The sequence below is a fragment of the Harpia harpyja genome, chromosome 18 (assembly GCF_026419915.1).
Source record: "Harpia harpyja isolate bHarHar1 chromosome 18, bHarHar1 primary haplotype, whole genome shotgun sequence".
Classification (NCBI taxonomy): Eukaryota; Metazoa; Chordata; class Aves; order Accipitriformes; family Accipitridae; genus Harpia; species Harpia harpyja.
In genome coordinates, this window is record NC_068957.1 from 2,021,791 (window position 1) to 2,036,987 (window position 15,197).

Here is a 15,197-nt window from a genome sequence, read left to right on the forward strand (position 1 = left end):
CAGGACTGGAGAAGATGGAGCCAAGCTCTTCCCAGTGGCGCCCAGCCCCAGGACTGGAGAAGATGGAGCCAAGCTCTTCCCAGTGGCACCCAGCCCCAGGACTGGAGAAGATGGAGCCAAGCTCTTCCCAGTGGTGCCCAGCCCCAGGACTGGAAGCAATGGGCGCGGGCTCAACCCCCGGTGTTTCCCTCTGAACGTGGAGAACTCTGTTGGACCGTGAGGGTGACCGAGCGCAGGTGCTCCGGGGCGGTGGTGGGGTCCCCGACCTCGGAGATACTCCGAAGTTGCCCGGACGCGGTGCCGGGCGACCGGCTCGAGGTGGGGCTGGTCGGGCAGGGCTCGGCGCGGGTCATCTCCAGCCGTCCCTTCCCACCCCAACCGGCCTGCGGTCTGGCCGCGCGGTGGGACGGCGCTGGTGCTGGTGCTGGTGCTGGTGCTGGTACCAGTACCGGGGTTCGTCTCCCCACCCGGTGCTGGTCAGCCAAAGCGGGGGGGGGGGGAGGCTCCCCGTGCAGTGACATTTTGACGTCACTGGTGTGGATTTCCAGGAGCCCGGGGCCCCTGTGCGGCCGTGGGGACCCGTGGATGCTCAGCCGGGGGGGGGGGGTGGGGGTGTGACCCACGGTCCCGGTGACACCCGCGTGGCAGTGGCAGTGTCACGGCGCCGCACTATCGCGGTGCGCTCGCGCTGTCACGGGGGGGGGTGGGGTGGGGGGGGCGCGCACACGTCACGGCAGCGTCACCCCCCTCCGTCACAGCCACCCGCGGCACGCGCCACCCGCGGCTGCCCTGCGTCACGCACCCGCCCCGCCCCGCGGAGGCCACGCCCCCTCCCGTCACCCAGGCCACGCCGCGGCCACGCCCCCCACACACCCCTCCCCGTTCCGTCACGCAGACCCCGCCCCTCCTCGCCGCGCCGGGCGGACCCGCTGACCCGGCGGCCACTCGCCGGCGGCGGCCTGGGCTGGCCCGGGCCGGGCCGCACCGCGCACACCGACACGGACACGGACACGGACACGGACACGGGGGCTGCCGCCGCCCCGCGCAGCCGGTAAGTACCGGCGAGGCGGAGGGGGCCGGTGCGCGCCTTCCCTGCGGCCGGCGAGCGGGCCCCGGCCCCGGCGGAGCCGCCGCCTTTGCTGGCGGGCGAGGCGCCTTCGGCGCGGCGTTCCCCAGGCTTTCGGCTGAGGGCTGGGGCCTTCCTCCTCCTCCTCCTCCTCCTCCTCCTCCTCCTCCGTCCCCTGCGGTGAGGCTGAGGCGGCCGGGCGGGCGTTCTTCGTGGGAGCGCTCCGGCGTGGGGGGAGCCGGGCTGCGGGGAGCCCTGCCCTCCCCTCCGCTGCCTCCACCCACCCCGCGGGGACGACGGCGGCTCGGAGGGAGCCGAGCCGAGCCGGGGGGGTCTCCTGAGAGGGCCGGCAGCTCCCCTCGGTCTCCTCCGGGCCGGCCGGCCGTGCCCCGCCGGTGCCCGGTTCGAGGGCCGGCGGGAGGATCCGTCCCCTTCCCGGAGGAGACCTCAGCCCCCCCGCGGAGCTGGGCACGGAGGGAACCCGGCCCGTCCGGTCTCCGGGGGCTAAATCCCCGCTTTTCCTATTTTACCGACAGCGGTGTTTGCCCTCGGTGGCTTTATTTTTCCAGCCGCAGCGGTGTCCGTCGGGGCCGGTGCTGACGTGGAGCCAGAGCGAAATGATTTTCAAATTGAATTTTTGAAATCTCGTTTGCGTTTCATCTCGCACACACACACCCCCCTCTACTTTTTGAGCTGTCTGTTGGGGACGGATGCATGCGTCTGATTTTCTTCCAGGCCTATCTAACCAGATCTCTGCAGAGAGGCTCCAGAGAAAGCCCAGCGGTGCTCCAGAGAGGCTTTGGAGACATCCAGGACTCTGGAAGGGCTCTTGGGCAGACCTGGAAAAGCCCCGTTTGTTGGTGGGAAGGAGGGTTTGCCTGCCAGCTATGCCCCAGCTGCTGATCCGAGCAGGGCAGGTGAACGCCAGGGGTTATCAAAACAAGACTGCGATGTTCCCCAGACTTGAGGGAGGGAAAAAAAAAAAAATCTTAAATTGCAGGTTTGCTGTCAGGTTGCAGGAGCTACAGGCCATCATTTGGGTGTGTTTTTATTTCAGGATCTGTGGCTGAACACTATGGAAAGCTTCACCGGCCTCACACCAGTAAGAGCTAAGCGTGGGGCATTACAGCCTAGCAACACGTTACAATTTTTATCGCGTTTACTTTCTCCAATCTCACCTTTGCAAACGAAACATTATTGTTTTAGTTCTCCTGTTCCTGACATTGATCCAGGATCAAATATAAAACCTACCTCCCTGCTTCTGAGATAATCTGATCAGGGTGGTTTATAGCGGATGTTTTTAATGCAATTCTTTCTCGCTGGACAGACGATTTTAAAAACAACTGAAATCTCCTTAAAAAAAAAAAAAAAAAAAGGTACAGTAAGCAGCTTTTTTCCTGAATATGTGCTTAGTACAAGGGCTGTGTCCTGGTTTGGCTCTCTGTCAAAATGCTCCCTGTAGCTTGGCACTAGGTCTGGGCGAGCTGGAAGTGGGGTTTGGCAAGTGTCAGTCCCTCTCCCCGCCGGGGCAGCCTGTGTTTCCCCACTCAAAGGCAGCTGGTAACCGAACCTGATCGCCCCGGTGGCAAAAAGGCCGGGAAGCCGAAGGGGTTGGTGCAAGGTGGCTCAGGGGTCAGACCTGCCTGTCCCTGTGCAGCGGGGATGCTGCTGAGTGGAGACGTGGTTTTCCTGCGCTTGTAAACTGGTAAATGTAAGCATCGCGACGTTTTCGTGCCTGGCTTTAAGGAGTGGAGGGAGTCGAGCGGCTCTCGGAGGCTTTTGCAGCTCCGGTTCCAGCTGGCGACGAAGCTCTTCGCCTCGTGACACCTATGCCTCTGGCTTTGCAGCATCCGCTGCCGTCTCCTCACCTCTCTCCTCTTTCTTTTTGCTTTAGATCAGCTGTCATGCTTCGATCTCTGCACCCAGAAGAGGACTCCGCTACCAAAGTCATCGTTTCCAGCTAGATGCACCCGAACCGACCAGCTGCCATGGAAACGGGCTGCACGGAGGAGCCTGCCCGGACCAGGTCGCCGTCGGTGATCTGCGGGCAGCAGGAGGGAAGCGACCAGCAGCGGGAGGAGAATGGGGACCGGCTGCCCGAGCGGGGCAATGCCTCCGTCGCGGCTGCGGAGCCGCAGCAGCCTCAGCCGCCCCCCGGCAAGCTGAAGAAAACGGCTTTCAAACTGTTCGGAGGGAAGAGGAGCATCTGTACGCTGCCCAGTTTCTTCGGGGGCAGAAGCAAAGGCCAGGGGAAAGTAGCCTCTAAAAAGGGCCTCAGTAAATGTAAGACCCACGACGGGCTCAGCGGTGCTGCATACGACAAGGGCGACGGGGTGCAGCTGGAAAGCCCTTCAGAGGGGAGCAGGGACTCGCATCCTTGCCCTTTGCCGAGCTCCCAAAGCGCTCACTTGGCCATAGACGCCAGCGCCAAGTTTGATTTCGGCCAGCAGGACAACTCTCCACCCGGGAGCATTGAGGGCTGTGAGAAAAAGCCCAACGGAGAGAAGTCCTCCTTTCCCAGACCCAAAAAAGGCCTGAAAGGGTTTTTTAACAGCATCCGGCGTCACCGCAAGAGCAAGGTTGCTGAGTGTGAGAAAGCAGAGCTCCCCGAGTGGACCGGGGATTCGGAGGAGGCCAGCAAAACTCCTGGTGTGGCAGCGGAGAGCCGAGGGGCCGCGGAGGGAAGGGGACTGGGACCTGTCCCTCTTGCCGCAGCCTGCCCGGGGAGCTCGGAGGATGACCACTCGGTAGGCACAGCTGCCAACTGTGGTGAGGCTGCCGAGCCCGGCTGTCTCGTGGCTGATGAAGGCAACTCTGAGGGTGACGCAGTGGCGATGCCAGGGAAGAGGGACGTTCTGGATACGAAATCAGAGGCTGACGCTGTTGTCTGCACGGAGTTCGACCATGGCAATCTGCTGCTGGCCTTTCATCCGGACTTCATGGACAACGACCCTCCCTGCCTACACTCTGGGGACCTGTTAAGCCTCATCTTAGGAGACGTCACCTCCCTGAAGAGCTTCGATTCCTTGACGGGGTGCGGCGATGACATTGCTGAGCCCGACATCGCTGAGAGCACTATCTCTGTGGAGCGCAGCAGAGATGCTGCTAAGCGGAGCTCCTGCCTGGTCACCTACCAGGGCGGTGGGGAGGAGATGGCCATACCCGAGGAGGCAGAGGAGTACCTCCACCAGATTTGGAATGGCAACACGGCAGGGGACAGGAGCTATGGAGCCCAGGTGTCGAGCAGCAGTTTAGAGACACATGCCTCGCACGAGGTGGAAGCCCACCCCTACATGGGGGACGCGATGGACGGCGTTGACCTCCTGACGCCGCAGAGTGACCAGCAAGAGTCCGCCCCTAATAGCGACGAGGGTTATTATGACTCCACCACGCCGGGGCCAGAGGACGAAGCCGGAGATGGGCTCAGTGAGATCAAGAAGGACCGGCTTCCCAGAGACAGTTACAGCGGTGATGCACTTTATGAGTTTGACGCGCTGATGAGTCCCTCTCACGGGGAGGAATCCCTGTTTGAGAGCAAAGTCTCACGCCCGGGGATCTTCAGCTACTTTTTGGACTTCTGCCTCCCTGCTGAGAAGAGCCTGATCCAGATGATGGATCAGAAAAGAGGGCTGATGGAAACGGAGGAAGAGCGGCTAGCAGCCATTCAGAAAGAGCTGCTGTACTGGGAGCTGCAGAGGGAACCGGTCTTGAAACGACTTGATGTTCCCAGCAAGGAGAAGTGTCCCCGGGAAAAGCAGTGTGTTGAATGTAAAACCAGAGCAGCCAACTCAGTCGGCAAGAATCCGAGTGGCCTTGGTAGTGAGCAGGTGGCCTCGCACGCCCCGAACAGGGGTGTGAATAGTGGGGTTTCAGTGGCTAGAGCTGAAAATCCAGAGTGGAAAGATTTTCCAGGAACTCTGTGTCCAGAAAACTGTTACAACAGCCAAAAAGCCCAAGGAAGTTGCCTTATTCAGCTCACGAAGAACAACCCGGGGTTCGATTCAGACCCGGATCGTGGGTTGTTTGGGGGCTCTATCCACGGCGGCGTAGCCCCAGCCAAAGCAGGGATGTTCCCCGGCTACAGACTCCCAGAGCACGAGCGTAGCGGCGGAGCGGAGACCACCACCGGCAAGGCTCAGGTGGGCAGCGAACGCGAGCCCGAGCATGCCGTGAGCTTCTCGCAAGCGCTGGTGGAGTTCGCCAGCAGCGGGACCCTCTTCTCCAGCCTCTCCGAAAGTCTGGGGAGCTCTGCCTCCGGCTCTTCCTTCACCCAGAACCTCCCTGCCCTCCCCACCATGGTCACCTTCGACGTCGTCGACGTGGAGCAGGAAGGAGAAGGGGAGTGCGAGCGGCATCCCGAGATGAACGCCGGCGAGGACATTGCCGAGGCCTTTGACGACGGCTACGGACGGAAAGAGTCATTGGCAGAATGTGACGAGAGAATGTCCCCGGGGTACCCCCCGGGCTCCTTCCAGAGCTGCAACTGGGGTGTTGCCAGCCTGCCCCGCCACCTGCGCCTCCACGGGCTGAGCCCCTCCATGCCGGCGCCGCTCTCCGTCGACCGGAGGAGCCGGTCGCTTGACACGGAGAGCCTGGAGTTTGAGCTTGCCGACTCGCAGGTTGCCAAGAGTGGCCCTCAGCCCTGCCGGCTCTGGTCGAAGCGGGAGGGTGGCAAAAAGGACTCGGGCGGAGCGAGGAGGAGCAGGAGCAAGGAGGAGGGCGAGCTGTCGGCTCCTGACGGCGGGTTGAGCTGGCCGGGCTTGCAGCACCTCCAGCACGACACCGACACGGCTGCCGGGGGGATGAAGCACTGGGGTTTCGCTCCGGCCACCGCAACGGAGAGTGCCTGGGAGCCGTCGGAGCAGCCGGGCACCGTGTCCCCTTTCCTGTCTCTTTCCCGGAGCGTCGCTGGAGAGGCTCCGGACAGGCGGCCCCAAGAGCCGGAGCTGAACAGGCACCCGCTCAGGCCCTCCAATTTACCTCTGCAGACCGACGCGAGGCGGTCCCGGGAGGCGGCCGGTTCCTACAGGTCCCACGGAGAAGCCACCGCCAAAAAGCTGGCCCGGTTGTTGCCCTTGGGAGAAACCGAGCCCGAGCTGCCCCTGAGCAGCTTTAGTTTCGCTTGCTCCCCGGAGAAACGTGCCAAGTGCAAACCCGTCGGCATCGCCCAGGGCATGCCTCAGCATCCCGACGGCAGCACCGACACCGTAAAAAGCCCGGAGCACTGCGGAGAGCCCCTGAAAGGCAGAGCCACCCCCGGCCACGCGCTGCCTGCCGGCTGCCGGAGCGCTGCGGTGAACGTCACCGAAGCCGAATAGCTGCTCCGGGGAGGGAGTGGAAAGGGTTGCGAAGGGCAGGGAGGGAGAAAAAGAACGTTAACGAGCAATTTGTGAGTGACTTGAATTTAGACCTGGGCTGATAAGGATGAGCTCCTCTCCCGCAGCCGTGGTACGTGGTCTTGCCGCTGCGGATGCTCCGGCCGGGGCTCAGAGCTGCCTCTGGGATTCGTATGTTAACGCTGAGGCACTTTCTTGTTTTCCAGCACCAGCCGCCACGCTCTCGAATGCCAAGTGCAGTAGCAGCCCCCGGCACGCACTCACGTTGCTGCTAGAATAAAAGCTGGGAACGGACCCGTTGCTAGTGTGGCAGGTTTGGGGTTTTTTTTCTGCAGGACTGGAGCTGGGGGAGCAAGCCTTGGGGAAACTTGAGAGAAACCAGGTTTTTTCTTCCTCTTCTCGGTGAAATGTTTTGGTTCAGACTCACTTTGAATGTCTTCCATCTTGGTCTCGATTTGGGGAGGCTGGGAGGAAGGACACTGGTTATTTCCAGGGCAAGGACGGGAGGCGAGTCAGCTGAAAGGGGAACTTTGCAGTAACATTTTTATTTATTATTTTTTTTTCCCTTGCCTCAAAGGAAAGCAGGAGCTTTTGTGCGCGTGCCGATAACGTTTTCTAGGTCTAGTTTTAATTTGCTTAAAGGTAACGCGCTCGGAGAGATGTGCTGTCGATGGTGTCCCTTTAAAGAACAAAGTGTCGGTCCCTTCTTTGTCGTGGTCTGTCTTCACAGTGTGTAATTCCCTGTTGAAATGTTTCTTGTGCTTTGTCCCACGTCCCTCGCCTCTCCCGGGCCATGGGCACGTGGACGAGGTCTTTGAAATAAGCTAAATTTGCATCGTGCCTGTAGCTGTGAAGTTGCAGATGCTGTTACTTTCTTCAAAAGGAAGTTTTGTGGGTTTTTTTATTATTATTATTTTACAGTTGGTTTTTTTGCATAAACTCCTATGAGGAAAGTATTCTGCTAATTAGAATACAGGATGTAAGGCAGCCTAAATTAGGCTTCATGACTTCTTCCTCCTAACTGGAGGGAACAAAAAAGCTGGAGGTTGCTGCAGGTTTTGGATTTCTTTTTCCTCTTTGAAGGAGCGTGGAGGAGGGACACGAGCTAAGGAGACACTTTGTCTGAGGAGGTCCTACGAGCTCCTGGAAACATCTATTTCAGGCCGTTGGTCCTTGAGGTGTCTCCCACGTCCTCCGTGATCTCAAACACGCTTGTCTCTGAACCAAACCTCCCTGTCCGTGACTTACAAAGCTTCTTCCTCCTTCTGTCCAAGCTCTATATTATGATTTTAATTCAGTTACCGATGATGATTTTTGTGTCCCCCCCACCCCGAGTTGCCCCTTTTCTGCTTTTCTTTGCAGCAGAGTTTGTAGCATTAAAAAAAAAAAAAAAAAGAAATAATCGTGAACTGGAAATAGAGTTTTCTCCCATGTCCAGAGCAAAGTGCGGGGCGAGGGGCAGCTCTGCCCAGCCCTAACCCGGTTTTCCTGCCCATTCCTGCTCGTGGCAGGTAACCCCCCTGCTGCTCTCTCGACCTGCAGCCCTGTACGGATGTGGCTCCGGTTGGAAACGTCAGCAGCTCCCTGCATCGCTGTATTTTACAGGCACAAGCAGCTGGTTTGGGTTTGGTTTTTTTTTCCCCCCAAGCAAAATGAGGTCCCGATACTTCTTTTTGAGAAGAGACTCCTTACTGCCCTGTCCTTGTATATCTGTGAAGGAGCAGGGAGAGGCAAAGCCAGGCTTCGCTTGCCCACGGTTCGACTTACGTATGTGTTTTTTTTCTTTCCCGAACAGACTGCTGAGGCTAGAGTAGACCCATCTGTGTATCCATGGGCTTAAACCTTAATTTTTCAGTATTTTCCTACCAGTACTGCTGCAGGGAGTTACCGGAGGAACCTGCCGTGCCACGTTTGTTTTTTCTCCCATTCCTCCGTGCAACCGGAGGGGATTTCATGGGACAAACCCAGCTCATGATGCTGCTCCTGCTCCGCATCCCCCCCCGAAGAGGAGAACGCGGTCGGCCAGCGAAAGGTCCCATCCGCCTCCGAGTTTGAGTGCAGTCTTCCCTCGTTAGCACAGCACGCAAGCGTCTGCTAACGAATATTGCCTAATTGGAACAGGCTTCGGTCTTGCTTAGAGTAAGGACAGGGTCAGGTCTCGGCACTGCACATCTCACCGCCACTCACAAAGTAAAAACCACAAGCAAATACTTATGTTGACACCGGAGATGTTGTCACGCAGACAGGCGTTCACAGTAATTGCTTGGCCTGAGCAGCAGCCCCTTACCGGGTTTTTTTATTTACTATTTTATTTTAGCGTGTCACCAAAGGCATCTTGCGGGTTAAGGGGGTTTTGCGTAGCGCTTCATTTAGACATGGTGCAGCCTTTGCCAAAGTCTTGGTGAGGTGTGAAAGCGTCTCGGTGCTAAAATGAATGTTCAGTTGCAAATGCATGTTTCTAGGAATAATTCTTTTGGTTGTAGGTACGTAATGGAAGGGCTTAGTGAAAACAGCTTCTAGACTCGAATGTGTGAAAGCAATACAGCCAAGACTTGATAATCTGACTTTATACCAAAGGTTTCTCCTCTTAATTTGATGTGAACTAAATGAAGCAAATATCTCTTGATTTTAAAATGAGTTTTCTAAAAGCATTTCTGGAGCTAATTTGCTGGATTTTTGGTGTATTCTGCCCCATTAACCCAAAGAAATAAGAATTTTCAGCGCACTAACCCCACCTGTAAATTATCACTGCTGTAGAGAGATTGGATTTCACTGCCTAATGTACTGCTCTTCGTAAAATACCTGTCTGCCCCAGGATAAATAGGAACAGATCTTCTGGTCTTGATCTGGATCAAGCTGTTAGTCAAATACTGCCTTACCCGAGGAACTCAAATTTGAGAGTGGTAATTGAGGCTTTTTGTGAAAAAGGGCTTCCGAAACAGAAATAAGTCATAAAAGTCAGGAATAGCAGATTGTCTTGCCAAGATATTAAAGAAAAACTCCCCTTGAGGAACTCGCCGGAATATGTCCCTTCTAGGGAAGGTCTTGCCTCCAAGTGATGAATTCTGGCTGTTAACTTGCGATGAAACCACTGACGTTCGGGTCAGTCTACCAAGTAATTCTGTATTGCATTTTGGGGACTTTGGGTTTTTTTTTTTTTATACACATAAGAAAATGGTTAATTTTATCTATTTTTGTATAGTTTTGCATTTTATATTCATGGGGAAATTTTATGGACTGTTCTTTTACTTGTGTGCTTTGTCCTTTAAAGTGGTGTGGTTTACCGCTCTGATGGAGAAAAGGCAATTATTGCTGCTGCTGCCACTGCCTGTGCAATGCAAAGAAACCACCTCGCTCCTCGTATCCTCCCGTAACGTGCTGTTCCACTTTATATACAGGGCCAGCTCTGAAACCCAGCAGCCGGTCCGTTACCAATACACACGTTCTCTCTTTGCACACACCGCTGAGACGTCTTTGTTTTAATACTGCTTTGTCACACTCGTCAACTGTTATTTCTGGTTTTTAGGCTTCATTTTTAATCTGAATTTGTGGACTTCGGTGATTTCTCCCTGAAAGTATTGTTGACCGTCTTTTAAACTAGAAAACCACAGATTTCAGTTGGGGCTTTCCCTTCTGTATGCTTAAATTATTTTACCCGGGAAGGAGATGCTGTTGGTTGGTGCGTGGCGGTGCTCTTGAAACCGGTGACAAATTTCCTCTCCCCTTGGTGCTCCCTGGCCAGGCTGGGAGCTCGGCTTTCGCCCTTGCGCAGGCAGCGTCGCCTGCTCCGTGTCTGAAAATTGCTCTTTAGATAATCCTGGGGTCCCTATGGGATTAGCAGGGCTTTCCGCCTTCTCCTCCTCTCCTGCCGCGCTAGGCTGGAGCCTGGGGAGCTCCAGCCCTGTGCCACCTGTGTTGCCAACATCAGTAAAGCATCTTCCTGTAATAATATTGCCTTGAATTTTGGGATCAGAAATGCAAGGAGACCTTCTGGTAAGCTAAGACCCAACACTAGTTAATGTGGCTCTTCTTGCTTTTGTTTTTCATTTAGTTGAATGAATATGCTGCTTTGTTTGCTTGGCTCTGTAGGAGTTGTGCCCCCACAGAGTTTGCAACCCTGTGCGGGGTGTAAGGGCTGAAATAACTTCTATGCAGAAGGCCACGGTGATTAATTGAGCAGACAAGAACAATGTCAAGCAGTGACATGCAAAAAGAAAATTAAATGCCGAAAAGCTAAAAGATTCCAGCCAAAAGCAAATTTTTTCCCCTTCTTTCTCCCCTGCCAATGCCAGCAGAGATGGCAATTGCCGCTGAGACACTTGGCTCTGCATAGATTTTTGTGTCTTTTAATTAAATAGCTCTTCACCTAACGGTGCTTTTTTTTGTTTTTCTTAAATGGGTTTGCCCCTGTTCCTGCCACAGGGCCTGGATGGGCAGATCGCTCGGCAAACATTCCTGGGGTGCTTGGACCCGCGCCGCATTTCACATTCCCTCTGCCCCTTAATTTTGCGGCTCACTCCTCTCCAGCTGTGGCTACCTGCTCTTCTCACTGGTATTGAGTCATCCTAGAAGCTACGCTTGGGTGAAGTGATAAATTAAAATCTAGAAAAGCCTCTCGGTTCTAAAGAAAAAAAAAAAAGTAGCCCTTGTCCCAGGTCGCCCCATGCTTCCCCTCTGCCGTCCCGCTGCGGGCAGGCTGCAGAGCTGGGCTGCAGGCGCCCTGGGAGCGGAGGCAGCTCCTCACAGGTGACCGACTTGTCTGAATTTCTGGGCTTTTTTCTTTTTCTTTCTGGTCTCATCGCTTACTAGTCCTTTAAACTTTTTAATGTATTGATTGTGTTTTAAAATGAATGTTCCTTTCACTGAATTCTGATGAATAAACTTCAGATTTTTAGAGAACATTGGATTTTACTTGTGCTTTGTTTTTTTTTTTTCTGCTTATTTTACTCTTGATTTGATCTTTTTCTTTTCCCTCACCTCCTATCTCTTGATTATTTGCCAGTGAAGTGGCTTTTTCAATGAGAGAAGGCAACAGAAGAGATGCTTTTGAGAGCACAGCACGCTGCTGGTCTGTAACAGGCACTCCTTGGCCAAACTCCGTGCCATTAAATGAACCCTGCAAAATATCCATCATTTAAGGCACCAGCCCTCGGAGTCAAATTTCCCCCTCTTCATTTCTTGTCCTCTGCTGTCGCTGGACTTGAGCAGTGGCCAGGGCTGACGTGGGTGACGGGGAGCAGAGACAGCATTGCTCCGAGTTAACGAAGCATCGCTGGTGGGGTCTGTCCTCGCAAAGCGCCGGGGACCACAGGTGAGCCAGCACACAGCAGTGAGCCAGGCTGGGGCTCGCCGGGCTCCTTCCTTTTCAGCAAAATTTATTATAATGGAGGAATTTCAGTGGCATCCACGGGAGCAGGAAAGCCAGCGACTGTTTCGCCTCCCCCCCTGCCCCGCGCTACCCGGCTGGCCTCGCCGGTAGGTTCCTTAGTATAGAAGAGAAGGGGTTGAAGGCATGGTTTTAATTTGGGGTTTTATTGTGCAATAAGCATTTCTAAGGGAATTTATCAGCATCATTATTTAGTAGTATTAGCTTCCTGGTCTATTAGTTTCTCTGGGCTGTGTCTCTGCTGCAGCCCTGTATGCTGCTTCCCAGGGCTTTGGGCAAAGGCACGTGCTCATGGGCACCGCTGAGAGCTGCATCTCCCCCCCAGCTAACAGCTGATAAATAGCTTATCCCTCCGATCGGTTTTAATTAATGGCCTCTCCAGCATCGCTTTGGGTGATGAGGCACTCAAAAGCGCGTGGCCAAGTGAGGGATGGGGCTGGGTGTGATGTGAGCCGAGGCATCTGCTCTTCCCTGTGCTCCCGTGGCTGTTTGAAAGAAGCCCATCTTTCTGCATTGCTCCTGCTTCACCTTCCTTTTCTTGCTCTTCAGTGCTGGGACCAGGTGTTTCCATTGCTGGATTTCAGAAGGAAAGCTGAAATAAGATTTGCTAAAACTCCCTGAGCCAAGCGATAGCTCTGAGTGAATAGAAACGATGACCCGGGAGCGATGGGGATGTGTCACCTCATGTTTGTGTGGGGGTACGGGACCTTTCCTGCTGTTAATGGGGCAGTGAAGAGGCTCACAGCAGACACAACGCACCACAAACGGGCTTTTTTCTGAAAATCTGCAAAGCCCAAGGTGCAATGAGGTGCAGACCAGAGGCAGGGTGAGGGGCAGGCAGCAATGCAAGAGGCTGGCTTGGGGCTCAGCGGCCTTTAAAGCAGCTTACACGAGGTGACTGGGGGGAGACGAGGCTTTTGCCCTGGCCAAACACTTTTATTTACGATGGCACCTTTTCCGTTTGCCGTGTGTTTGCCATGGGGTCCTGCTGCAGCATTGCTGGGGTGGTGGTGGTGGGTATCTCCACGAGGCTGCTGCAGGTACCAGGAGCATCCTTCCCACCCAGCCTGCTCTGAGCACCACCGGAGAGCTCACCTTCGATCCCAGCAGTAGCTTGGATGCTGCTTTACGCATTCCTCGGGTACCTCCCAAGGTTTCAAACTGCATTGAAAGGCCCAGAAGAAGAGTCCTGCTTCCCCATCCCCCCCTTTCTCGGGCAAAAACTGAATTTGTAAAAAGCTGTAATTATCTGTAGTGCCTGGTGAGCTGCTACGTTAATGAATCTGGAGCGGCCGCGGAGGGAGCCTCGGATGCAAGGTGGATGTCCTTTCTGACTCCATCCGTCAGAGATTCCTGGCCATCCATCACGCTGGAGGGAAGGGCAAACCTCTGCTTTGGGGTTTGCGAGCAACCAGGAGTGCATATCACCTCTTCACATCTCCTCCTCCTTGCGCTGCCCCAAACCTCCTTAGACAGGAGCATCCTCTCTGAAAATTGTGACTTTTCTTCTAACACTCCGCTCAAAGCTCCCTTTCTGCTGCTTGTGCTTTCCCCGATGTTGCACCATGGAGGACTTTCCCGTACCAAGCCTGAATCCTTCAGTGTTTTACTTTTAGATGCAAACAGGCTGTATCGTGGCCACCAATTTTGCTTGTGGGCCACCAGATGTGGCTGAGCATCAGCTATCGGGGAAACTGCTCCATGCCAGGCTCGGCACAGCCACCATCCGCCATCTCACCTCGCCGTAGTCACCTGTAGCTGATGAAAAGCTTCAGGGCACCTCACCACCAGACCATGCACAGCTTTGCACGGGTCACCCATATTTACGCTTGCTGCCTCTAATGGGAGGCAGCTGGGAACTAGCAGTGCGATGGGTAGGTGTTAAAACCCACCATTTATTGTAATAAAGGTGTAGAAAAGGCGGTGGAGAGGCTCTTGAGGAGGTAGCTAGAGCTCAGGTATCTAAAGAGCTTTCTTAACAGACAAGAGCAAATATCTTCTTGCTTTGGGCACAGCAGAGACGGCTCGGGGCTGCCCCACAGCTGTGTTCCCCCCTCGTGCTGTGAACACATCTATGCCGCACACAGTCCACAGCAAAGGGCAGATTTTAATGGAATTAATATGTTTTCCTACTTGAAGCTTTTTTTTTTGCCCAAGCCTGCCAGAGAGAGGGAAATATGTGCTCAAGGGCTGTTTGCTGTCGGACTTGGAGGAGATGCTGGGGGCTGTCACAGAGATCAGCGGGGCAGGGGAGGACCATGGGCTGCACTCGTAGCTTTGTTTTCTGGCTAGCTGCTGCATTTCAGCTGGGAATACCCCCCAGCCTGCAGGGAAAGGCTTTCCCCAGCTTGGATGGAGCCGGAGAGCAGCCTCCGGCAGCGCCTGAAGCCACGGTGCAGCGGGGTGAGGCAGCGCCTTTCCCTTTGGGTTTAAACAAGGGCCTTTTGGTTGCTTTGCTCCAGGGAGGAGGTTGGACCACGTCACCAGGAAAGGTTGAGGTCGGTTGCAGCTTCAGTGGGCTTTGCCCAAAATAGGAGCTGGGGGAGAAGGTGAAGGGGGGGGTTGAGCCGGGGGTACGGGCGGCTCCATCCCTGCTCTGTCCCCGAGAGCCATCCCACGGGACCGCGCACTCGTGTGACCTCCCCATCGTGGGGACAGTGAGGGACAGACGAATCAGCTGAGGCCACCTCTGACAACGAGCAGACCAGGACCGTCACGAGGGAGAGGCCACCAGCCCAGCACTTCTCGGGGGAGAAGCTCCTGATCATCCCTGTCGTGGTTTAACCCCAGCCGGCAACTAAGCACCGCGCAGCCGCTCGCTCACTTCCCCCCAACCAAGTGGGATGGGGGAGAGAATCGGGAAGAAAAAGTAAAACTCGTGGGTTGAGTTAAGAACAGTTTATTAGGACAGAAAGGAAGAAAATAATAATGAAAATAATAATTTTAAAAGGACGATAATAATAATAAAAGAATTGGAATACACAAAACAAATGATGCACAATGCAATTTCTCACCACTCACTGACCAGTGCCCAGTTAGTTCCCAAGCAGCGATTTGCCCCCCCAGGCCAACTCCTCCCAGTTTACATACTGGACATGACGTCACATGGTATGGAATACCCCTTTGGCCGGTTTGGGTCAGCTGTCCTGACTGTGTTCCCTCCCAACTTCTTGTGCCCCTCCAGCCTTCTTGCTGGCTGGGCATCAGAAGCTGAAAAATCCTTGACTTTTAGTCTAAACACTACTTAGCAACAACTGAAAACATCAGTGTGTTATCAACATTCTTCTCATAGTAAATCCAAACCATAACACTATACCAGCTACTAGAAAGAAAATTAACTCTATCCCAGCCGAAACCAGGACAATCCCTAACTGAATTTAGGGAGGGAAAAAAAAATACACAGGCAGGA

General features: G+C 54.8%; 1 protein-coding gene across 3 annotated transcripts; it reads left to right on the forward strand.

Moving 5' to 3' along the window:
- The first annotated feature begins 925 nt into the window (after positions 1-925).
- Positions 926-10,053, forward strand: AMER1 (APC membrane recruitment protein 1). 3 transcript variants are annotated; one of them, XM_052813627.1, is made up of 2 exons: positions 926-1,051; positions 2,961-10,053. In XM_052813627.1, the coding sequence occupies exon 2, from the start codon at positions 3,031-3,033 to the stop codon at positions 6,382-6,384; it is 3,354 nt and encodes a 1,117-aa protein (XP_052669587.1). In that variant the 5' UTR covers positions 926-1,051; positions 2,961-3,030; the 3' UTR covers positions 6,385-10,053. The 3 variants fall into 3 exon arrangements, 2 of the variants coding, with proteins under 2 accessions (XP_052669587.1, XP_052669588.1); XM_052813628.1 differs by lacking the exon at positions 926-1,051 and adding an exon at positions 1,586-1,983; XR_008239113.1 differs by lacking the exon at positions 926-1,051 and having other exon boundaries at positions 2,563-6,514; positions 6,609-10,053.
- The last annotated feature ends 5,144 nt before the right edge of the window (positions 10,054-15,197 follow it).